At 43.4% G+C, this 26,861-nt stretch overlaps 1 protein-coding gene across 3 annotated transcripts in view; it reads left to right on the forward strand.

The window, feature by feature from the left end:
- The first annotated feature begins 2,398 nt into the window (after positions 1 to 2,398).
- The window catches only part of LOC141098548 (cytochrome P450 2K4-like), a 94,312-nt gene continuing 69,849 nt past the window's right edge, over positions 2,399 to 26,861 (forward strand). The window contains exon 1 of one of the 3 annotated variants that reach the window (XM_073586430.1): positions 2,399 to 2,622. In XM_073586430.1, coding sequence (XP_073442531.1) covers positions 2,449 to 2,622 — 174 coding nt within the window. In that variant the 5' untranslated portion in view covers positions 2,399 to 2,448. The remainder of the gene's footprint in view (positions 2,623 to 26,861) is intronic. The other 2 variants (XM_073586428.1, XM_073586429.1) reach the window with 2 other exon arrangements.

Raw genomic sequence — 26,861 nt, forward strand, 5'->3', positions numbered from 1 at the left:
ACACCTTCCAACACATAGGCCTTCCAGGTCCTTCCACATGAACCAATCAGGTCCATACACTCTCCCCATGTGACCAGACCTCAGGCACATTATATGGTCCATTACCAAACCTACCGGTGAGGTATGGATCACATGGTTATGACCTAACTAAAGGTCCTATTTCACACAGCCACACACACACAGGCTTTAACCTGGGTGTTCAGACATACGTCCCTGGGTGGGATTGTAGGTGACTGGTCCCACCCATCTCACCAAGTCACCTGGAAGCTTCCCTGATACACAATAACAAACCATCAGCAGTAGATCTGCTGAACAACACACATTCCGGCTTCCATCACAAGACCACCTATCCTTGTGATACATATCGACCATTCACAACCCTGCCGCTCATTATTTCCCCATCAGAATAAAGGAAACACCTGCATGCATGTCCTGGGAAGGCCATACAGCGCCCCTAGCTGTCACAGGGGCCACTGCATCACAGTGTATTTATCATGACATTTTTTGTATTTTGGGCGCCATTTTTGGAAGTTATCCTGCAAAGTCTTCAAGAAAAACTGAAGAAAGCGCGACATAATACACAAATCCAACATAATAAAGACACTATGTAAAATAATAAAAACACAAACGAAAATACTGTGAATGTAGATCTCTTTGCTCCAGCTTTAAGAAGAAAGAATGGGTAGCACTCACCAATCTTTAAAAGTTCCACTCTTTATTGGAGATATTTAAAACATCTTTACCGGGAGAGTGAGGAAAGGAGTGTGCAGGTGCTGACGATGGCCGTTTCGCGCTGTAGTGCTTCTACGGATTAGACACATAGTGGGACAAAGTGTAAAAATTAGAATGAATATTTAAAAAATCAATAATAATAAAAAAATCAATATTTATTCTATCACTAAATAAATATTTATATGTGAAAAATCTAAACAATAAAAGTACACATATTTGATATTGCCACGTCCATAACGAACTGTTCTATAAAACTTTCCCACTAGATAACACAATAGAAAAAGGCAAAAAACAATGCTTTATCATCATACCACCGAATAAAAAGTGAAACAAAACGCGACCAAAATGACGGATATAAATAAACGTGGTACCAATGAAAACGTCATCTTCTCCCGCAAAAAAGGAGCCGCCAATCAGCTCCATCACCAGAAAAATGAAAACGTTATAGCTCTTATAATAAAGCGATGCAAAAATAATTATTTTTTATATAAAATTATTTTTATTGTATAAAAGCGCCAAAACATAAAAAACGAAATAAATGAGGTATCGCTGTAATCATACTAACCCGAAGAATAAAACCGCTTTATCAATTTTACCGCACGCAGAAAGGTGTAAACGCACCCCCCCCAAGAAATTCATGAAATGCTGGTTTTTGCTCATTCTGTGTCCCAAAAATCGTAATAAAAAGCGATCAGAAAATGTCATGTGCCTGAAAATGGTACCAATAAAAGCGTCAACTAGTCCTGCAAAAACAAGACCTCACATGACTCATAATGTCTAATAATGTGGTGATGCAAAAACTATTTTTTGCAATAAAAAGCGTCTTTTAGCGTGTGACATCTGCCAAACATAAAAACCCGCTATAACGCCTCTTTCACACGCCCTGATATTTCCTGTATCGGAGATGTCAGTGTCCGTGTGTGTAACACTTGCGGCACACATGTGACAAGTGTGTGCCGCATCAGTACCACACGGATGGGCACCTGGGAAGAAGCGCTACAGAAAGCGCTGTTCCCCGGCGCCGGGTGCTGAACACGGCTCTCGTCATTTTCCCCTGCTCTGCCGGCGGTCGGCAAAAATTGATGGACAGCACCAACCAAGGGTAGAAAAGATAAAAAACTTCCTTTATTACTCAACCCACATAACAAATCAACATTTTGACCATTCAGGTCTTTCTCCAGTTGACGTGAAAGATCTGAACAGTTGAAATGTTGCATTGTTATGTGCATGGAGAAAGAAAATATTTTTACTGTGGAAGCAATGGGAGCTAGAGAACGCAAGTCTACAGAATTTTGCATTTTTTTACCAGTCACTTCCATCTGTAATTTTTTGTTTCATGTTGGATAACCCGGTAAACTCCTTCACTATTTTGGCAGTGTGTAGCAGTATAATTTTCAATTTGAATATCACTTTCATAACAATTTGATTTTGGTTGATCTGCAATACCAACCACAACCTGTGGACATGGGTGGCAGATTTTTGTGTGTAAGAAAGCAGCCATATCTAATCTTATACATTTCCATTATCACCCGACTGTGATATTTCTAGCTGAATCCAACCTTTGGCATCAGTGTTTGCTCTCTCTATCTCAAAACAGATTTCATAATGTTCTCTAATAGCTCAAACATTGACCTCTTTTAATTATTTACAGTCCTTAAATAATAATCGTTTTAGGTCTCAAATCCTGAATGAAGTCCTCCAGATCCAGCGTTACAAATGGAGGTCCTAGCTATCGTGTTAGTAACTTTATTCACTCTCTATATTATACATTATTTATACAACTGGATGAATAATAAGAACAAAAAATTTCCTCCGGGACCCAGAAAACTGCCACTGATTGGAAATCTGCATATTGTGCTCTTGAAGGGGCTTCATCAAACTTTATTAAAGGTAAGTGACAATCTATTTTATATGACTTTTTATACAACTAACGAGGTAACTAGGGGAGTTGTTAGAAGTGCTCGCCAATAATAAAGTGGCATGTAAAAGTTTGGGCACCCCTGGTCAAAATTACTGTTATGAACAGTTAAGCAAGCTGAAGATGAAATGATCTCTAAAAGGCCTAAAGTTAGATGACACTTTTCCTTTGTATGTTAGACAATATATATATATAATATATGTGTGTGTGTGTGTCTATATATATATATATATATATCCAACAATGTAGACCAGCTCACTCCTGTGAACCACCTGGAACCTCAGCTGACCTGGTTAACTCCGTCGTGCCCGGATCTGGATGTAGGAGTCCATCCATACAAATGTGAACAACGACAAAGCAAAGTCCAGCAATAACGTGAGCAATCCAGGATGCTGTTAAAAAATTTTTTCTTTTTATTTATAAATCCATTAAAATGCAATGGTCCAAGCAGTTCAGAACAGCAATAACGCAGGAAAGTCGTGCAGATAGGACTACGCGTCTCAGCGGTAGAACCCGCCTTCTTCACGGTCCAGAATCTAATCTGCTTTCCAAACATGGAACCTTATATACATCCCACTCCCATCAGGGTAATTATAAACATACGTGAGAGACTTAAAAACATGTGCTATAAAAGCAGATCAAACATATAAACTATCCACATATTGATCAGTATACAACATGCATAAAGATTATAAGGAAAGAATTCAACATATTGGAGAAAAGTACATTAGGAATGTCCGATAACCTGACCATAAGATTTAAGGCCCTGTGCACACAGTGCAGTTCCGCAGCAGATTTGGCCCTGCAGAACCGCAGCAGAAAAGCAGCAGAACTGCACGTGATGCACAGTACCATTTAAGGCTATGTAAAACAAAAAAGGCTGTGCACATGCTGCAGAATAAAAGAAGCAGCATATCGCTTCTCCTGTGCGGCTCTGCTGCAGCTCTCCACCTGCTCCATTATAGAAATCTGCAGGCGGAAACTGCAGGGGAAATCCGCACAAAAACTGCACCAAATCTGCGACAAATCTGCAGGCAAAACGCAGATCATCTTACCTAAAGATTAAGCAAAATCTACGCGGAAAATTCCACAGCAGAATCGGCACCGCGTGCACATAGCCCCAGTGGTACAAAAACATAGAATAATAATATTAACCAGCATTATATAATACAAATATATCAATAGTGCATAATGATATCCAGGCGGTTATTAAAGCCCTGTGGCATGCGAGTCCCCAACTCAAATATCCACCTACTTTCTCTTGCAAGCACTTTTTTATGAAAATCTCCCCCTCTCAATGGTTTTTTTCCATGCTCTATGCCCATAAAGGAGAAACCGTGTAAATCCCCATTATGTTTTTTTGAAAAATGTCGGGATACTACTGATGCACCAACCATAGGCAAATTACTAGCGTCTGATAGGTGTTTGCAGATTCTAGTTTTAAGGGGGTTCATCGTGCAACCTACATATTGCATACGGCATATATTGCAATTAATTAGATACACTACATTCTCCGTAATACAGTTTATAAAAGAACAAACATTAAACTGTTTTTTATTGGAGATAGATGTAAATATTTTAGATTTATTAGCAAAACCGCAGCACTTACAGATATTGGCACCGCATTTAAAAAATCCTGTTGTTTTTAACCAATTGCTAGGGGAAATTTTATCCGGATCTTTGAACATGCTGGGTGATAATAATGTAGCTAAAGACGACTTTCCTGCGTTATTGCTGTTTTGAACTGCTTGGACCATTGCATTTTAATGGATTTATGAATAAAAAGAAAAAAAATTTTAACAGCATCCTGGATTGCTCACGTTATTGCTGGACTTTGCTTTGTCGTTGTTCATATATATATATATTCTGCTCAAAAAAATAAAGGGAACACTTAAACAACAGAATATAAGTCCAAGTAAATCAAACTTCTGTGAAATCAAACTGTCCACTTAGGAAGCAACACTGATTGACAATCAATTTCACATGCTGTTGTGCAAATGGAATAGACAACAGATGGAAATTATTGAAAATTATCAAGACACCCTCAATAAAGGAGTAATTCTGCAGGTGGGGACCACAGACCACATCTCAGTACCAATGCTTTCTGGCTGATGTTTTGGTCTCTTTTGAATGTTTGTTGTGCTTTCACACTCGTGGTAGCATGAGACGGACTCTACAACCCACTCAAGTGGCTCACCAATCCTGGTGTTCTGTTGCAAATGCCATGTGTCCTGCATGGTGTTGGGTTGTGAGCACAACCACCACCTGTGGACATCGGGTTCTCAGACCATCCTCATGGAGTCGGTTTCTAACCATTTGTGCAGACACATGCACATTTGTGGCCTGCTGGAGGTCATTTTGCAGGGCTCTGGCAGTGCTCCTCCTCTTATTCCTTGCACAAAGGTGGAGGTAGCGGTCCTGCTTCTGGGTTGTTGCCCTCCTACGGCCCCCTCCACATCTCATAGTGTACTGGCCTGTCTCCAGGTAGCGCCTCCAGCCTCTGAACACTACGCTGACAGACACAGCAAATCTTCTTGCCACAGCTCGCATTGATGTGCCATCCTGGATGAGCTGCACTACCTAAGCCACTTGTGTGTTTTGTAGTCCATCTCATGCTACCACGAGTGTGAAAGCACAACCAACATTCAAAAGTGACCAAAACATCAGCCAAAAAGCATTGGTACTGAAATGTGGTCTGTGGTCCTCATCTGCAGAACCACTCCTTTATTGAGGGTGTCTTGATAATTGCCAATAATTTCCATCTGTTGTCTATTCCATTTGCACAACAGCATGTGAAATTGATTGTCAATCAGTGTTGCTTGCTAAGTGGACAGTTTGATTTCACAGAAGCTTGAATTACTTGGCGTTATCTTCTGTTGTTTAAGTGTTCCCTTTATTTTTTTGAGCAGTGTGAGTGTATATATATATATATATATATATATATATATATACACTACCATTCAAAAGTTTGGGGTCACCCAGACAATTTTGTTTTTTCCATGAGAACTTATACTTTTATTAATCAAATGAGTTGCCAAATGAATTTAAAATCTAGTCCAGACATTGACAAGGTTCGAAAAAAAGATTTTTATTTGAAATAATAATTTTCTCCTTCACACTTTGCTTTCGTCAGAGAATGCTCCCTTTGCAGCAATTCCAGCATTGCAGACCTTTGGCATTCTAGCAGTTAATTTGCTGAGGTAATCTGGAGAAATTTCACCCCATGCTTCCAGAAGCCCCTCCCACAAGTTGGTTCGGCTTGATGGGCAGTTTATGCGTACCATACGGTCATGCTGCTCCCAAAACAGCTCAATGGGGTTGAGATCTGGTGACTGCGCTGGCCACTCCATTACAGATAGAATACCAGCTGCCTGCTTCTTCCCTAAATAGTTCTTGCATAATTTGTACGTGGGCTTTGAGTCATTGTCCTGTTGTAGGATGAAATTGGCTCCAATCAAGCGCTGTCCACAGGGTATGGTGTGGTGCTGCAAAATGGAGTGATAGCCTTCCTTATTCAAAATCACTTTTACCTTGCATAAATCTCAAACTTTACCAGCACAAAAGCAACCCCAGACCATCACATTACCTCCACCATGCTTGACAGATAGCGTCAGGCTCTCTTCCAGCATCTTTTCTGTTCTGCGTCTCACAAATGTTCTTCTGTGTGATCCAACACCTCAAACTTGGATTCGTCTGTCCATAACCCTTTTTTTCAATCTTAGTCTGTCCAATGTCTGTGTTCTTTTGCCCATATTAATCTTTTCCTTTCAATAGCCAGTCTCTGGCTTTTTCTTTGCCACTCTGCCCTGAAGGTCAGCATCCCGGTGTCGCCTTTTCACTGTAGATGCTGACACTGGCGTTTTGCGTGTACTATTTAATAAAGCTGCCAGTTGAGGTCCTGTGAGTAGTGTTGAGCATTCCGATACTGCAAATATCGGGTATCGGACGATATTCGCTGTATCCGAATTCCGATACTGAGTACAGATATTTTTTCTATATCGGATACCGGAATCGGAAGTTCCCATAATGCAATGAGCCCGCTCAATTTGATTCAGCCAATGGGAATCCTCAGAAGTGTGGGCACATCCTGTTAGGCATGTAGGCATGTTAACTATTGGCATGGCTGTGATTGGCTGCTTAAATCATGTCATCATGATGCGCGGTCTGTGCACATCATGATGTGCAGTCAGTGCGGACCTGCCGGTGGTCTGTACGTGCCTCTCGGGAGCCTGTGCCGGCTGTCGGTGGTCTGTGTTGGCTGTCGGTGGTCTGTACGGGCCTCTCGGGGGCCTGTGCGGGCTGTCGGTGGTCTGTGCCGGCTGCCGGGGGCCTGTGCCGGCTGCTGGTGGTCTGTGCGGGCCTGCCGGTGGCCTTGTGTGTGTGTGCAGGCATTGTCCGATGGGACTACAAGTCCCCTGCTACACTGACAGTGATTGACACATTAGCCAATGATGGGACAGTAGTAGTCCCATCATCCGGCTAATGTGTTGAATGTAAAAAAAAATATATATACATACATACTACATACTTCATATATACTACATTCATACAACATACATACAACATACATACTACATATATACTACATTCATACAGCATACATATATACTACATACTACATACATACTACATATACTACATTCATACAACATACATACATACTACATGCATGCTACATACTACATACATGCTACATATATACTACATTCATACAACATACATACTACATACAACATACATGCTACATATATACTACATTCATACAACATACATATATACTACATACTACATACATACTACATATATACTACATTCATACAACATACATACATACTACATATATACAACATTCATACAACATACATTCATACAATATACATACATACTACATACAACATACATGCTACATACTACATACATACTACATATATACTACATTCATACTACATATATACTACATTCATACAACATACATACTACATACTGCATACATGCTACATATATACTACATTCATACAACATGCATACTACATACAACATACATACTACATATATACTACATTCATACAACATATATACATACTACATTTATACTACATTCATACAACATACATACTTACATACTACATACATACTACATATATACTACATTCACACAACATACATACATACAACATACATACATACTACATACAACACACATGCTACATACTACATACATACTACATATATACTACATTCATACTACATATATACTACATTCATACAACATACATACTGTACATACTAAATACTAAATACATACTACATATATACTACATTCATACAACATACATACTACATACAATACATTCATACAATACATACATATAGACATACAGTACATATAACATAGAGTACATACTCACCATCACTTGTCACTTTGATCCCCGAAGCCAGTGTCATCTATGAAAGAAATTAGAAAAAAACAAACCACCAAATACTCCCTGATCCACAGATATCCACGAGTGAGTGTCCCATGCCGATTTCCCATGGAGAACAGCAGCATCTGCTGATGCGACCGCTCTCTAGGGGCTTCAATAATCCAATGACGGAAGGTAGGTATCCTTCTGCACTGTATTCCTCCGCCACCTTAAAAAAAATAGTCCCTAGTCTCACTTTATGGCAAAAGCTGCCTGGGAACTTTCTCACACAGTTTTGCCATAAAATGAGACTAGGGACTATTTTTTTACAGTGGCGGAGGAATACAGTGCAGAAGGATACCTACCTTCCGACATTGGATTATTGAAGCCCCTAGAAAGCGGTCACATCAGCTGATGCTGCTGTTCTCCACGGGAAATCGGCGTGGGATCCTTGTGGAATTCTGCGGATCAGGGAGTATATGGCTTGTTTGTTATTTTCATATTTTTTCATTGATGACACTGGCTCCGGGGAACAATGTGACAAGTATTGGTGAGTATGTACTCTATGTTATATGTACTGTATGTCTATATGTATGTATTGTATGAATGTATGAATGTATTGTATGTAGTATGTATGCAGTATGTATGTAGTATGTATGTAGTATATATGTATGTTGTATGTAGTATGTATGTATTGTATGAATGTATGTATGTATGTTGTATGTAGTATGTATGTAGTATGTATGTAGTATATATGTATGTAGTATGTAGTATATATGTATGTTGTATGAATGTAGTATATATGTAGTATGTATGTAGTATGTATGTATGTTGTATGAGTGTAGTATATATGTAGCATGTCTGTTGTATGTAGTATGTATGTTGTATGAATGTAGTATATATGTAGCATGTATGTAGTATGTAGTATATATGTATGTTGTATGAGTGTAGTATATATGTAGCATGTCTGTTGTATGTAGTATGTATGTTGTATGAATGTAGTATATATGTAGCATGTATGTAGTATGTATGTATGTTGTATGTAGTATGTATGCATGTTGTATGAATGTAGTATATATGTAGTATGTATGTAGTATATAGTATATATGTAGTATGTATGTAGTATGTAGTATATATGTATGTTGTATGAATGTAGTATGTAGCATGTATGTTGTATGTAGTATGTATGTTGTATGAATGTATTATATATGTAGCATGTACAGTATGTAGTATGTATGTATGTAGTATGTATGTATGTTGTATGAATGTAGTATATATGTAGCATGTATGTAGTATGTATGTATGATGTATGAATGTAGTATATATGTAGTATGTATGTAGTATATATGTATGTTGTATGAATGTAGTATGTATGTTGCATGAATGTAGTATGTATGTAGTATGTATATATTTTTTTTTTTTTACATTCAGCACATTAGCCGGATGATGGGACTACTACTGTCCCATCATTGTCTAATGTGTTAATCACTGTCAGTGTAGCAGGCATCGCCTGCACAGACACAAGACCCCTGGCAGGCCCGCACAGACCACCGACAGCCGGCACAGGCCCTCGGCAGGCCGGCACAGACCACCGGCAGCTGGCACAGGCCTCCGAGAGGCCCGTACAGAACACCGGCAGCAGGCACAAGCCCCCGGCAGCCGGCACAAGCCCCCGGCAGGACTGTACAGACCCCCGGCAGCAGGCAAAAGCCCCCGGCTGGCCCGTACAGACCCCCGGCAGCCGGCAAAGGCCCCCGGCAGCCGGCACAGACCACCGACAGCCAGCACAGGCCCCCAAGAGGCCCGTACAGACCACTGACAGCCCGCACAGGCCCCACCCGCACACACAGACACGCACAGTGTCCGCCCATGCACCGCCCACACTTCCCCTCTCCTGAAAGGGTTTTTTTTAATTCTGATATTTCTGTTCCATTGACTTTAATGGGACTTCCGGGATCGGAATCGGCGATACCCGATACTTTTTTTAGATCGGCCGATCCAATCCGATCCGATATTTTTCAATATCGGGTGGTATTGCTCAACACTAACTGTGAGGCGTTGATTTCTCACTGCAGACTCTAATGTACTTGTCTTGTTGCTCAGTTGTGCAGCGGGGCCTCCTACTTCTCTTTCTACTCTGGCTAGAGCCTGTTTGTGCTCTCCCCTGAAGGGAGTAGTACACACCGTTGTAGGAAATCTTCAGTTTCTTGGCAATTTCTCACATGGAATAGCCTTCATTTCTGAGAACAAGAATAGACTGTGGCATTTCACATGATAGTTCTTTTTTTTTTCCGGGCCATTTTGAGAGTTTAATGGAACCAGCAAATGTAATGCTCCCGATTCTCAACTAGCTCAAATAAAGGTCAGGTTTATAGCTTCTCTAATCAGCCACACTGTTTTCAGCTGTGCTAACATACTTGCACAAGGGTTTTCAAGAGTATTCTAACCATCCATTAGCCTTCTTACACAGTTAGCAAACACAAAGTACCATAAGAACACTGGAGTGATGGTTGTTGGAAATGGGCCTCTATACACCTATGAACATATTGCATTACAAAACAAATGTTTGCAGCTAGCATAGACATTTACCGCATTAACAATGTATAGAGTGCATTTCTGAATCATTTAATGTTAGCTTCATTGGAAAAAACTGTGCTTTTCTTTAAAAGATAAGGAAATTTCTAAGTGACCCTAAACTTTTGAACGGTAGTGTATATATATATATATATATATATATATATATATATAATTTTTTTTCCCATCTTTTGTGTTTTTTAAAATGCAAAAAGGAAAATTGGCAGATTCAAAAGTTTGGGCACCCTACATGTTTAGTACCTAGTAGCACTACCTTTTGAAAGCAGCTTGTAAACTCTATTTGTAGCCATTGTCCTCCTTCATACACGTTGACATGGTGTGCAATCGAGCATACAGCGTAAGCCACCTTCTATCTTCCAAAATAGGCAGACTGTTCTCTGTAGTCTAACTTGTTTATTGATGAAGAGTATAGAACATGCGGTAAAACTATAAAGAATACAAACGACATGGGTAAGTATTGGGCAGATGATCACACAGCTAAACAATTACAGGAAGTATACAGTGTAATGCAAACTTTACATGGAATACACGGGTGTCTAATTACTTCTACTGAGCACTAGCTGCTCTACAGTTAATAACATCTCTAAACAACACTGTATTGCAATAAAAGATATTAATCTTACCAGATAGGCTTTACCAGGATAATGAACTCAAGTTGGAGTGTTACAGGAGGACAAATAAACACATGCATCCCATGAAATTCACAGAAGTAAATGGCATCTTCCTCATCCCAGATACATTGCTTCAATCCCACGATGCAACACTTTGTTATAGACACAGGCTGTAAATGCTATTAAAGACACAGCTATAATTTCAGCCACCACTAGATGGTGCTATAAATAACCAGCACATAATCAGCACATAACCTAATATATAAAGCTCAATGTGTGTGTGTATGTATGTGTGTATGTCCGGGATTGGCACACAGCCACAAAATTTTGCACAGTCACACGTCTGAACCCCGAGAGTGTCATAGGTTGTGTTGTGAAGCAAAATTTTAACCCCGCACATTCCAATTCACCAAACAATTTTGCCTATTATTCTTACCAGTTCTATGGTGTTATCGTCCTTCTGTAAAGCTGGAAATAACACAATTTATTACAGTGCCGACACAGACCACCCTCTGACACAGACTGCAGGGGGAGCCCAGTATCACACAGGATAGGATTAGATACACAGCTCAGCAGTCAGTATCACACAGGACAGGATTAGACACATGGCTCAGCAGTCAGTATCACACAGGATAGGATTATATACACAGCTCAGCAGTCAGTATCACACAGGATAGGAATAGATACACGGCTCAGCTGACATTATCACACAGGATAGGTTTAGATGCACAGCTCAGCAGTCAGTATCACACAGAATAGGATTAAATACACAGCTCAGCAGTCAGTATCACACAGGAGAGGATTAGATACACAGCTCTGCACACAGTATCACACAGAATAATATTAGATACATGGCTCACCAGACAGTATCACACAGGATAGGATTAGATACACGGGCAGTCAGGAACACACATGATAGGATTAGGTGCATGGCTCAGCAGTCAGTATCACACAGGATAGGGTTAGATACATGGCTTAGCAGAGGTATCACACAGGATAGGATTAGATACACAGCTCAGCAGTCAGTATCACACAGGAGAGGTTTAGATACACAGCTCAGATACGGCAATCCTGAAGCGGTCTTTCCATAACTGGGCCGAATATTTTATTGGGAGGGTTTTTTATTTCAGTTTTTTATGTTGAGGTATTATCACTATATATATATATGTACTACATATTTTGTCACTTTATTTTCTTTTATTTTGTGATTTTATTAATATAGTCTCAATATTCACATATCATATATTTCACATGTACACATTTGTTTATATACATACATTTGTATATATATTATCTTTAATTTTATAATTGCATTTATGAGGTTTGGTTAGTAGGGGTGTACTCTTTTTATGGCCCCTGCTATCACAATAGATAGTCACATTCACTATATCATTGCTTTTACTAACATGAGATATTGCGATATCTATGCCCTTTCTTCTGCCCCTATGAAAGATGGCGGCTTCAGTGAGAGCGCATGCCCAGTGTGGCGGCTCCTATGACTCAACTCTCCGGCGGCTAGCATTGACACGGGAGGCTATTGACGTCATGAGTAGAGTTGAGCGACTTTTGTTTTTTTAGCGTCAAGTTTCGTTTCGTGAAACCCGACGTTTCCAAAAGTCGGGTCGAGCAAGATCGGCCGATTATAGGGAAAAGTCGGGGTCGTCCCGAAACACGAAACCCAATGTAAGTCAATGGGGAATAAAAGTCGGCAGTGAGAGGAGGACAGGAAACACACCTACATTGCCCATTTGAATGCCAAAAGCATCAATTCTTCTAACTTAAGCTTGTCAATCTTAATTAACTTCATAATACAAGTTACGCACTGAAAAATGGGGGTTATTTGGCTAAAGTTGTGGGGGGGTAGGGCTGGCTCCAGGTTTTCATGTGCCCTGGGCGAAAGAGCACCCCTTTAACACATACCACAACTCATCATGCTCCGATACGGCAGAGAAATAGCGGTATAGTACAATGAAAAATACTTCACTTTTTACATCTCATGACGAGGCCCATCTATTTCTCCATACAGAATCATTGGTCCCATATAATGTTTGAAACAGTATATGATGAGCTCCACATAATGCTACAGTATATGTTGGTCCCCATGGATGAAGCTCCACTGTCTTATGGGCCCAAATAATGCTCCAAACATAATGGGCCCCATTTCTAGTGCTCTAGTGTATAATGGGCCCTGTAAATGCTGCTCCAGTGTCTGATGTCCACCTTTGGAATGTTCCAGTGTATGGTGGGCCCCATCTATCATTCTCCAGAGTATAGTGCTCCCCAAAAATTGCTGTCCCAACATTGAAAACAATCAAATAAGTCTCCTTGCTAGGGAATCCCTGTACTAGTCTGGACTCCTCGTCGTCCCCATCTTCCATCTCAATGCACAGTATTTCTACCTTGCAAGTGCTGTGATCCTGAGCAAGCAGGGGGGGCCCACTCGTTGGCGACGGCACTGGCACAGGGCACCTGATAGTACGATGGTGTGTCTGATGGCGGGTGGGCCGAACCTGCACTTTCATCTGCAGCTTCCTCTTTGTCACCGTGTAAGATGGAACTGTATATGGGAAGGGTAACCAGAGTTTCATCAGGGTCAGATTCAGGCTGTGTAGCGTGCGAGGGGAATGTAGTGGTCTGGGTCAATGTACCAGCAGATTCATCGAGCAGTGGCTGGGCATCAGTGCACTTGTGTCGCCCCCAGGAGTACGGTCGCCACAGTGGCATTACCTTCCTCCTAGGGAGTGTGATGTCATGCTTGGGAGCAACGAAGGATCTCTCTAGCAGGTTAACTGATTGGGCGGTGTTATTCCCACGAGTCATGACCCTCCAAACAGCGTTCATGAAGGCAAAGTGTTTGTTTTACGTGGGCAGTATGGTTGCAAAGCTGAACCTTAAAGGAATTTCCAGAAGGGCACCACCAGGAGTGGAGCCTATGGTTAAATTCGACTCCACCTGGGAAACCTCAACCAAGCCAGCTACAGAACAGATGCACACATTGCAAGCTTAATTCCGCTAATGAACGAGACTCCGTCATGCCCCGCGGTCCGAGTCCGGCTTACTAGAGGGACACGTGAGGCTCTGGCACATGAGACTGGCCAATAACTGGTGTGTCATGCCCTTACATGTCCGTGGCTGCATGTGCGCTACACTGAAAAGGCCAGCGTTTGTCGCTTACAGGTGCAGATAACCCGCTGAACAACGTTAGTGATGGGGATCACTGATTACAATTATTACCCGCGAACGATGATTTCCCAGTAAGTGCAGGTCAACCGCAGTTCCGGAAATAGGCCTAACCGTCATTCCTGAAAAAATGAAAAACTTACTTGTGCAAACCACAGGTGCTGTAGCTTGCTTAACAGCTCGCCAGCCGTTCTCACGCCCAGTATGGATTACACGTGATTGCACAAAGGTGAGAAAGGGTACCGTATCCCGGGATAACATGTATGGATAGCGTACACATTCAAAATATATGTCAATACATCAGGAGGCAGGCTCAGACGGTGTTAGTCCCAGTATGGCTTGCACGTGATTGCACAAAGGTGAGAAAGGGTACCGTATCCCCGGATAACATGTATGAATAGCGTACACATTCAAAATATATGTCTATACATCAGGAGGCAGGCTCAGACGGTGTTAGGCCCAGTATGGCTTGCATGTGATTGCACAAAGGTGAGAAAGGGTACCGTATCCCCGGATAACATGTATGGATAGCGTACACATTCAAAATATATGTCTATACATCAGGAGGCAGGCTCAGACGGTGTTAGGCGCAGTATGAATTGCACGTGATTGCACAAAGGTGAGAAAGGGTACCGTATCCCCGGATAACATGTATGGATAGCGTACACATTGAAAATATATGTCTATACATCAGGAGGCAGGCTCAGACGGTGTTAGGCCCAGTATGGATTGCACGTGATTGCACAAAGGTTAGAAAGGGTACCGTATCCCCGGATAACATGTATGGATAGCGTACACATTCAAAATATATGTCTATACATCAGGAGGCAGGCTCAGACGGTGTTAGGCCCAGTATGGATTGCACGTGATTGCACAAAGGTGAGAAAGGGTACCGTATCCCCGGATAACATGTATGGATAGCGTACACATTCAAAATATATGTCTATACATCAGGAGGCAGGCTCAGACGGTGTTAGGCCCAGTATGGCTTGCACGTGATTGCACAAAGGTGAGAAAGGGTACCGTATCCCCGGATAACATGTATGGATAGCGTACACATTCAAAATATATGTCTATACATCAGGAGGCAGGCTCAGACGGTGTTAGGCCCAGTATGGATTGCACATGATTGCACAAAGGTGAGAAAGGGTACCGTATCCCCGGATAACATGTATGGATAGCGTACACATTGAAAATATATGTCTATACATCAGGAGGCAGGCTCAGACGGTGTTAGGCCCAGTATGGATTGCACGCGATTGCACAAAGGTGAGAAAGGGTACCGTATCCCCGGATAACATGTATGGATAGCGTACACATTCAAAATATATGTCTATACCTCAGGAGGCAGGCTCAGACGGTGTTAGGCCCAGTATGAATTGCACGTGATTGCACAAAGGTGAGAAAGGGTACCGTATCCCCGGATAACATGTATGGATAGCGTACACATTCAAAATATATGTCTATATATCAGGAGGCAGGCTCAGACGGTGTTAGGCCCAGTATGGATTGCACGTGATTGCACAAAGGTGAGAAAGGGTACCGTATCCCCGGATAACATGTATGGATAGCGTACACATTCAAAATATATGTCTATACATCAGGAGGCAGGCTCAGAAGGTGTTAGGCCCAGTATGGATTGCACGTGATTGCACAAAGGTGAGAAAGGGTACCGTATCCCCGGATAACATGTATGGATAGCGTACACATTCAAAATATATGTCAATACATCAGGAGGCAGGCTCAGATGGTGTTAGGCCCAGTATGGCTTGCACGTGATTGCACAAAGGTGAGAAAGGGTACCGTATCCCCGGATAACATGTATGAATAGCGTACACATTCAAAATATATGTCTATACATCAGGAGGCAGGCTCAGACGGTGTTAGGCCCAGTATGGCTTGCATGTGATTGCACAAAGGTGAGAAAGGGTACCGTATCCACGGATAACATGTATGGATAGTGTACACATTCAAAATATATGTCTATACATCAGGAGGCAGGCTCAGACGGTGTTAGGCCCAGTATGAATTGCACGTGATTGCACAAAGGTGAGAAAGGGTACCGTATCCCCGGATAACATGTATGGATAGCGTACACATTGAAAATATATGTCTATACATCAGGAGGCAGGCTCAGACGGTGTTAGGCCCAGTATGGATTGCACGTGATTGCACAAAGGTTAGAAAGGGTACCGTATCCACGGATAACATGTATGGATAGCGTACACATTCAAAATATATGTCTATGTATCAGGAGGCAGGCTCAGACGGTGTTAGGCCCAGTATGGATTGCACGTGATTGCACAAAGGTGAGAAAGGGTACCGTATCCCCGGATAACATGTATGGATAGCGTACACATTCAAAATATATGTCTATACATCAGGAGGCAGGCTCAGATGGTGTTAGGCCCAGTATGGATTGCACGTGATTGCACAAAGGTGAGAAAGGGTACCGTATCCCCGGATAACATGTATGGATAGCGTACACATTCAAAATATATGTCAATACATCAGGAGGCAGGCTCAGACGGTGTTAGGCCCAGTATGGCTTGCACGTGATTGCACAAATGTGAGAAAGGGTACCGTATCCCCGGATAACATGTATGAATAGCGTACACATTCAAAATATATGTCTATACATCAGGAGGCAGGCTCAGACGGTGTTAGGCCCAGTATGGCTTGCATGTGATTGCACAAAGGTGAGAAAGGGTACCGTATCCCCGGATAACATGTATGGATAGCGTACACATTCAAAATATATGTCTATACATCAGGAGGCAGGCTCAGACGGTGTTAGGCCCAGTATGAATTGCACGTGATTGCACAAATGTGAGAAAGGGTACCGTATCCCCGGATAACATGTATGGATAGCGTACACAATGAAAATATATGTCTATACATCAGGAGGCAGGCTCAGACGGTGTTAGGCCCAGTATGGATTGCACGTGATTGCACAAAGGTTAGAAAGGGTACCGTATCCCCGGATAACATGTATGGATAGCGTACACATTCAAAATATATGTCTATACATCAGGAGGCAGGCTCAGACGGTGTTAGGCCCAGTATGGATTGCACGTGATTGCACAAAGGTGAGAAAGGGTACCGTATCCCCGGATAACATGTATGGATAGTGTACACATTCAAAATATATGTCTATACCTCAGGAGGCAGGCTCAGACGGTGATAGGCCCAGTAAGTCTTGCACGTGATTGCATAAAGGTGAGAAAGGTTACCGTATCCCCGGATAACATGTATGGATAGCGTACACATTCAAAATATATGTCTATACATCAGGAGGCAGGCTCAGACCATGTTAGGCCCAGTATGGATTGCACGTGATTGCACAAAGGTGAGAAAGTGTACCGTATCCCCGGATAACATGTATGGATAGCGTACACATTGAAAATATATGTCTATACATCAGGAGGCAGGCTCAGACGGTGTTAGGCCCAGTATGGATTGCACGCAATTGCACAAAGGTGAGAAAGGGTACCGTATCCCCGGATAACATGTATGGATAGCGTACACATTCAAAATATATGTCTATACCTCAGGAGGCAGGCTCAGACGGTGTTAGGCCCAGTATGACTTGCACGTGATTGCACAAAGGTGAGAAAGGGTAACGTATCCCCGGATAACATGTATGAACAGCGTACACATTCAAAATATATGTCTATACATCAGGAGGCAGGCTCAGACGGTGTTAGGCCCAGTATGGATTGCACGCGATTGCACAAAGGTGAGAAAGGGTACCGTATCCCCGGATAACATGTATGGATAGCGTACACATTCAAAATATATGTCTATACCTCAGGAGGCAGGCTCAGACGGTGTTAGGCCCAGTATGGATTGCACGTGATTGCACAAAGGTGAGAAAGGGTACCGTATCCCCGGATAACATGTATGGATAGCGTACACATTCAAAATATATGTCTATATATCAGGAGGCAGGCTCAGACGGTGTTAGGCCCAGTATGGATTGCACGTGATTGCACAAAGGTGAGAAAGGGTACCGTATCCCCGGATAACATGTATGGATAGCGTACACATTCAAAATATATGTCTATACATCAGGAGGCAGGCTCAGACGGTGTTAGGCCCAGTATGCATTGCACGTGATTGCACAAAGGTGAGAAAGGGTACCGTATCCCCGGATAACATGTATGGATAGCGTACACATTCAAAATATATGTCAATACATCAGGAGGCAGGCTCAGACGGTGTTAGGCCCAGTATGGCTTGCACGTGATTGCACAAAGGTGAGAAAGGGTACCGTATCCCCGGATAACATGTATGAATAGCGTACACATTCAAAATATATGTCTATACATCAGGAGGCAGGCTCAGACGGTGTTAGGCCCAGTATGAATTGCACGTGATTGCACAAAGGTGAGAAAGGGTACCGTATCCCCGGATAACATGTATGGATAGCGTACACATTGAAAATATATGTCTATACATCAGGAGGCAGGCTCAGACGGTGTTAGGCCCAGTATGGATTTCACGTGATTGCACAAAGGTTAGAAAGGGTACCGTATCCACGGATAACATGTATGGATAGCGTACACATTCAAAATATATGTCTATATATCAGGAGGCAGGCTCAGACGGTGTTAGGCCCAGTATGGATTGCACGTGATTGCACAAAGGTGAGAAAGGGTACCGTATCCCCGGATAACATGTATGGATAGCGTACACATTCAAAATATATGTCTATACATCAGGAGGCAGGCTCAGATGGTGTTAGGACCAGTATGGATTGCATGTGATTGCACAAAGGTGAGAAAGGGTACCGTATCCCCGGATAACATGTATGGATAGCGTACACATTCAAAATATATGTCAATACATCAGGAGGCAGGCTCAGACGGTGTTAGGCCCAGTATGGCTTGCACGTGATTGCACAAAGGTGAGAAAGGGTACCGTATCCCCGGATAACATGTATGAATAGCGTACACATTCAAAATATATGTCTATACATCAGGAGGCAGGCTCAGACGGTGTTAGGCCCAGTATGGCTTGCATGTGATTGCACAAAGGTGAGAAAGGGTACCGTATCCCCGGATAACATGTATGGATAGCGTACACATTCAAAATATATGTCTATACATCAGGAGGCAGGCTCAGACGGTGTTAGGCCCAGTATGAATTGCACGTGATTGCACAAAGGTGAGAAAGGGTACCGTATCCCCGGATAACATGTATGGATAGCGTACACATTGAAAATATATGTCTATACATCAGGAGGCAGGCTCAGACGGTGTTAGGCCCAGTATGGATTGCACGTGATTGCACAAAGGTTAGAAAGGGTACCGTATCCCCGGATAACATGTATGGATAGCGTACACATTCAAAATATATGTCTATACATCAGGAGGCAGGCTCAGACGGTGTTAGGCCCAGTATGGATTGCACGTGATTGCACAAAGGTGAGAAAGGGTACCGTATCCCCGGATAACATGTATGGATAGTGTACACATTCAAAATATATGTCTATACCTCAGGAGGCAGGCTCAGACGGTGTTAGGCCCAGTAAGTCTTGCACGTGATTGCATAAAAGTGAGAAAGGTTACCGTATCCCCGGATAACATGTATGGATAGCGTACACATTCAAAATATATGTCTATACATCAGGAGGCAGGCTCAGACCATGTTAGGCCCAGTATGGATTGCACGTGATTGCACAAAGGTGAGAAAGGGTACCGTATCCCCGGATAACATGTATGGATAGCGTACACATTGAAAATATATGTCTATACATCAGGAGGCAGGCTCAGACGGTGTTAGGCCCAGTATGGATTGCACGCAATTGCACAAAGGTGAGAAAGGGTACCGTATCCCCGGATAACATGTATGGATAGCGTACACATTCAAAATATATGTCTATACCTCAGGAGGCAGGCTCAGACGGTGTTAGGCCCAGTATGGCTTGCACGTGATTGCACAAAGGTGAGAAAGGGTAACGTATCCCCGGATAACATGTATGAACAGCGTACACATTCAAAATATATGTCTATACATCAGGAGGCAGGCTCAGACGGTGTTAGGCCCAGTATGGCTTGCATGTGATTGCACAAAGGTGAGAAAGGGTACCGTATCCCCGGATAACATGTATGGATAGCGTACACATTCAAAATATATGTCTATACATCAGGAGGCAGGCTCAGACGGTGTTAGGCCCAGTATGAATTGCTCGTGATTGCACAAAGGTGAGAAAGGGTACCGTATCCCTGGATAACATGTATGGATAGCGTACACATTGAAAATATATGTCTATACATCAGGAGGCAGGCTCAGACGGTGTTAGGCCCAGTATGGATTGCACGTGATTGCACAAAGGTTGGAAAGGGTACCGTATCCCCGGATAACATGTATGGATAGCGTACACATTCAAAATATATGTCTATACATCAGGAGGCAGGCTCAGACGGTGTTAGGCTTAGTATGGATTGCACGTGATTGCACAAAGGTGAGAAAGGGTACCGTATCCCCGGATAACATGTATGGATAGTGTACACATTCAAAATATATGTCTATATATCAGGAGGCAGGCTCAGACGGTGTTAGGCCCAGTATGGATTGCACGTGATTGCACAAAGGTGAGAAAGGGTATCGTATCCCCGGATAACATGTATGGATAGCGTACACATTCAAAATATATGTCTATACATCAGGAGGCAGGCTCAGACGGTGTTAGGCCCAGTATGGATTGCACGTGATTGCACAAAGGTGAGAAAGGGTACCGTATCCCCGGATAACATGTATGGATAGCGTACACATTCAAAATATATGTCAATACATCAGGAGGCAGGCTCAGACGGTGTTAGGCCCAGTATGGCTTGCACGTGATTGCACAAAGGTGAGAAAGGGTACCGTATCCCCGGATAACATGTATGAATAGCGTACACATTCAAAATATATGTCTATACATCAGGAGGCAGGCTCAGACGGTGTTAGGCCCAGTATGGCTTGCATGTGATTGCACAAAGGTGAGAAAGGGTACCGTAACCCCGGATAACATGTATGGATAGCGTACACATTCAAAATATATGTCTATACATCAGGAGGCAGGCTCAGACGGTGTTAGGCCCAGTATGAATTGCACGTGATTGCACAAAGGTGAGAAAGGGTACCGTATCCCCGGATAACATGTATGGATAGCGTACACATTGAAAATATATGTCTATACATCAGGAGGCAGGCTCAGACGGTGTTAGGCCCAGTATGGATTGCACGTGATTGCACAAAGGTTAGAAAGGGTACCGTATCCCCGGATAACATGTATGGATAGCGTACACATTCAAAATATATGTCTATACATCAGGAGGCAGGCTCAGACGGTGTTAGGCCCAGTATGGATTGCACGTGATTGCACAAAGGTGAGAAAGGGTACCGTATCCCCGGATAACATGTATGGATAGCGTACACATTCAAAATATATGTCTATACATCAGGAGGCAGGCTCAGACGGTGTTAGGCCCAGTATGGCTTGCACGTGATTGCACAAAGGTGAGAAATGGTACCGTATCCCCGGATAACATGTATGGATAGTGTACACATTCAAAATATATGTCTATACCTCAGGAGGCAGGCTCAGACGGTGTTAGGCCCAGTAAGTCTTGCACGTGATTGCATAAAGGTGAGAAAGGTTACCGTATCCCCGGATAACATGTATGGATAGCGTACACATTCAAAATATATATCTATACATCAGGAGGCAGGCTCAGACGGTGTTAGGCCCAGTATGGATTGCACGTGATTGCACAAAGGTGAGAAAGGGTACCGTATCCCCGGATAACATGTATGGATAGCGTACACATTGAAAATATATGTCTATACATCAGGAGGCAGGCTCAGACGGTGTTAGGCCCAGTATGGATTGCACGCGATTGCACAAATGTGAGAAAGGGTACCGTATCCCCGGATAACATATATGGATAGCGTACACATTCAAAATATATGTCTATACCTCAGGAGGCAGGCTCAGATGGTGTTAGGCCCAGTATGGCTTGCACGTGATTGCACAAAGGTGAGAAAGGGTACCGTATCCCCGGATAACATGTATGGATAGCGTACACATTCAAAATATATGTCTATATATCAGGAGGCAGGCTCAGACGGTGTTAGGCCCAGTATGGATTGCACGTGATTGCACAAAGGTGAGAAAGGGTACCGTATCCCCGGATAACATGTATGGATAGCGTACACATTCAAAATATATGTCTATACATCAGGAGCCAGGCTCAGATGGTGTTAGGCCCAGTATGGATTGCACGTGATTGCACAAAGGTGAGAAAGGGTACCGTATCCCCGGATATCATGTATGGATAGCGTACACATTCAAAATATATGTCTATACATCAGGAGGCAGGCTCAGACGGTGTTAGGCCCAGTATGGATTGCACGTGATTGCACAAAGGTGAGAAAGGGTACCGTATCCCCGGATAACATGTATGGATAGCGTACACATTCAAAATATATGTCTATACATCAGGAGGCAGGCTCAGACGGTGTTAGGCCCAGTATGGATTGCACGTGATTGCACAAAGGTGAGAAAGGGTACCGTATCCCCGGATAACATGTATGGATAGCGTACACATTCAAAATATATGTCTATACATCAGGAGGCAGGCTCAGACGGTGTCAGGCACAGTATGGATTTGACGGCCCAGACTACACAGCGGAGGAGCAGGGAGAGGTAAAGATTGCAAATGCTGGGGCCCTGCCCAAGCAAGGTGGGCCCACTCGTGGGCGTCGGTACTGGCACTGGGCCCCTCATAGTACAGCGGTGTGTCTGACGGCGGGTGTGCACCACCACCATCAGAGACACTTGATTGCACTATGAGGGACCCTGTGCCAGTGCCCGCGCCCAAGAGTCGGCCTACCCACCTGTCCAGGGCAACGGCACTCACACGGTGTCATGCGCTAGGTGGTCACCCTGGCCATGGGGGGGCAGCACAGTTAGGGAGTTTTAGAAAGTGGCATATGTTGATGTTGGACATTCAGCTGATGCAAAAGGCGAAATAGGTCAAGTCCCAGGAAGAGGTGGACCAAAGCAAGTCATTTTTCTGTCACCCTATGTGTCATCAGGGGAAGGTGGGACAAAATCCTTGGAAACCCATGCATGGTTCATTTTAATGAAGGTTAGATCATCCACATTTTGGGTTGACAGACGGGTCCTTTTTTCTGTCAGGATTGATCCAGCTGCACTGAAGACTCTTTCTGATAGCACACTTGCAGCTGGGCAAGCGAGCTCCTGTAAGGCATATTGTGCCAATTCAGGCCAGGTGTCCAGTTTAGCGGCCCAATAGTCAAAGGGGAATGACCTGTGTGGGAGAACATCGATATGGGAGGAAAAGTAGTTTGTAACCATAGTTGACAACTGCTGTCTCCTGTCACTTTCCATCGATGCAGTATTACCAGTTGTGTGAGCGGTCCGTGAAAAATCAGTCCACAACATTGTCATGAAACCCTTGTCTCCAACGCCACTTCTGCTGTTTGCAACATGAACACCTCTGCCAAGCTGCCCCCGGCCCGTACGGCTCGTGTGAGAACCATCACCGCTGCTGTGTGCTGGGAATGCCTCAAGCAACCGATTTACCAGAGTTGCTTGTTTATTAGCCAATAATAGGTCAAGGTTCTCCTGTGGCATGATGTTTTGTAATTTGCCTTTATAGCGTGGATCCAGGATGCTGGCCAAACAGTATTCGTCATCGTTCATCATTTTGGCAATGCCGGGGTCCCTTTTTAGGATCTGCAAGGCATAATCTGACATGTGGGCCAATGTTCCCGGTGTCAATGATGCACTGTGAGTGCTGGGTGGAGGAGCGCTTTCTGGCAAATCCACATCCCTCCAGTCACGCACAAACCCTGTACCAGACCTTGCCAAACTGGGTCATCCATCACCTCCTCTTCAATGTCATGTGCACCTTCCTCTGTGTCACCGTGTATGGTGGTATAGTGTGCGGGAAGGGACACCTGAGTCTTATCAGGGTCAGAATCTGGCTCTGTACACTGCGAGGACAATGTAGTGCTCTGAGTGAATGTACCAGCAGAATCATCTATCAGCGGCTGTGCATCAGTGCACTCCATGTCAGATTAATTTTGGCCTGGGTAATTCACCATTTCACTTGATAATCCAGGCATTGTATGTGAAAACAGCTCCATGGAGTAATCAGTAGTATGGCCTGCGTCATCCTTCAATCTTGGTTGGGGTGAACGACACAAGGAAAGGTGTGGTTCATGAACATGAGCCTCCAATGACGACTCAGTGCTTTTACTTTTTACAACTTCAGAAGAGGAGGCGATAGAGCTGGAGGCTGAGTCAGCAATGTAAGACAAAACTTTTTCCTGATGCTCTGGCTTTAAAAGCGGTTTGCCAACTCCTAGAAAACTAAGCCTTCAAAGCCTTATGGAGCCAGACGATGACGCAGGCTCAACACCTCCTGCATTCGGTCCTATTTTGCTCTTGCCACTACCATCAGATCCACCACCAACACCATCATTACCAGCTGCCAACCCCCACCCAATTCCATGGCCTCTTCCACCAGCCTTCCTCATTTTTTGTAGAAATGTAGGCAAAATCCAACAAACTATAGTAATGTAAAACAAGGTACAAGGTGTCTATAGGACAGGGGAGATTTTGAATTTCTGCAGACACTAGTGGACACTGGACACTTTTGGATTGTGTGAGGCCCTCTGAATATCAGAGCGCTATGTCACAGGCTCGATGGCACAGGTGTGAAAAAAGGTACTACAGGATAAGGGAGATTTTGAATTTCTGCAGACACTAGTGGACACTGGACACTTTTGGATTGTGTGAGGCCCACTGAATATCAGAGCGCTATGTCACAGGCTCGATGGCACAGGTGTGAAAAAAGTGACTACAGGATAAGGGAGATTTTGAATTTCTGCAGACACTAGTGGACACTGGACACTTTTGGATTGTGTGAGGCCCACTGAATATCAGAGTGCTATGTCACAGGCTCGATGGCACAGGTGTGAAAAAAGTGACTACAGGATAAGGGAGATTTTGAATTTCTGCAGACACTAGTGGACACTGGACACTTTTGGATTGTGTGAGGCCCACTGAATATCAGAGCGCTATGTCACAGGCTCGATGGCACAGGTGTGAAAAAAGGGACTACAGGATAAGGGAGATTTTGAATTTCTGCAGACACTAGTGGACACTGGACACTTTTGGATTGTGTGAGGCCCACTGAATATCAGAGCGCTATGTCACAGGCTCGATGGCACAGGTGTGAAAAAAGGGACTACAGGATAAGGGAGATTTTGAATTTCTCCAGACACTAGTGGACACTGGACACTTTTGGATTGTGTGAGGCCCACTGACGCTGTATGGTGTGAAAAAATGCACGCTCAGTACCTCAGCAGGACAAAAAAAAAAATTGGGATTGCTTTTAAAAAAGCAGTTTGCAGAGCAGTGGGTAAACAGCAATGCAGCTGTCAGGAAGCCTTAGAAGGCAGCCTAACAACCAACACTGCTGATCCACCACAAAATAGCCTCCCCTTGCACTGCACACACAGTGACTGGTGTGTTGTACAGGCAAAATCGCTAGCAGCAGAAGCAGTTTTTTTTTCTTCTTCCCTGCCTAACGCTCTCCCTACAGAATCAGCAACCTCTCCCTATGCTAAGATCGTCAGAAGTAAGATGGCGGTCGGCGTGCACGCCCTTTTATAACCCCTGTGACGCCCACCAAAGCAAGCCAATCACTTGCATGCCCTTCTGAAAGATGGTGGTGACCCCAGTCTATGTCATCACATTGCCCACAGTGTCCGTGGATCCTGATTGGCTGAAAAAGAGCGCAAAACAAACTTTTGAAACGCGACTTTGGCGCGTAAGTCGCCGACCTCGTGGCCGACCTCATCCTAGGGTCGGGTTTCGTTTCATGAAACCCGACTTTGCCAAAAGTCGGCGACTTTTGAAATTTTTCGACCCGTTTCGCTCAACTCTAGTCATGAGGGATTTCCCTCTGCCTTCCGGTCACATGGGCGGCTGTGGGCGTTGATTTGTGGCGTCTTGCTTAACACTGCGCATGCACCGATAATGGCGCTGAGGATTGTGTACACCTGGATCCCCTACATAAAATGCCCATATGTTCAACACACAGACACAGCCCCCCGAGGAAGCCCACGTGAAACGCGCGTCGGGGCTGCTCCTTCTAGTGCCGTGCTCACCTGCAGTTACTTTATGGGTATGTTATTAACTTTTTTCACTGTGTTTTATCAAATCAATCTTTTTGAGCATGATTGCTCTGTTTTTCTCTACATGGTGGCCTATGCACTATGCATATACATTATCTTTATGATATGAATGTATTGGCAGCATTGAGATTCATTGCTTCATATGTATATTACCCAATCTGCTATATAGGGTGTTGCTAGCCGTTACCACATGTGAGC

This window comes from Dendrobates tinctorius, unplaced genomic scaffold (assembly GCF_039654945.1).
Source record: "Dendrobates tinctorius isolate UK_male_01 unplaced genomic scaffold, ASM3965494v1 ptg000093l, whole genome shotgun sequence".
Lineage (NCBI taxonomy): Eukaryota > Metazoa > Chordata > Amphibia > Anura > Dendrobatidae > Dendrobates > Dendrobates tinctorius.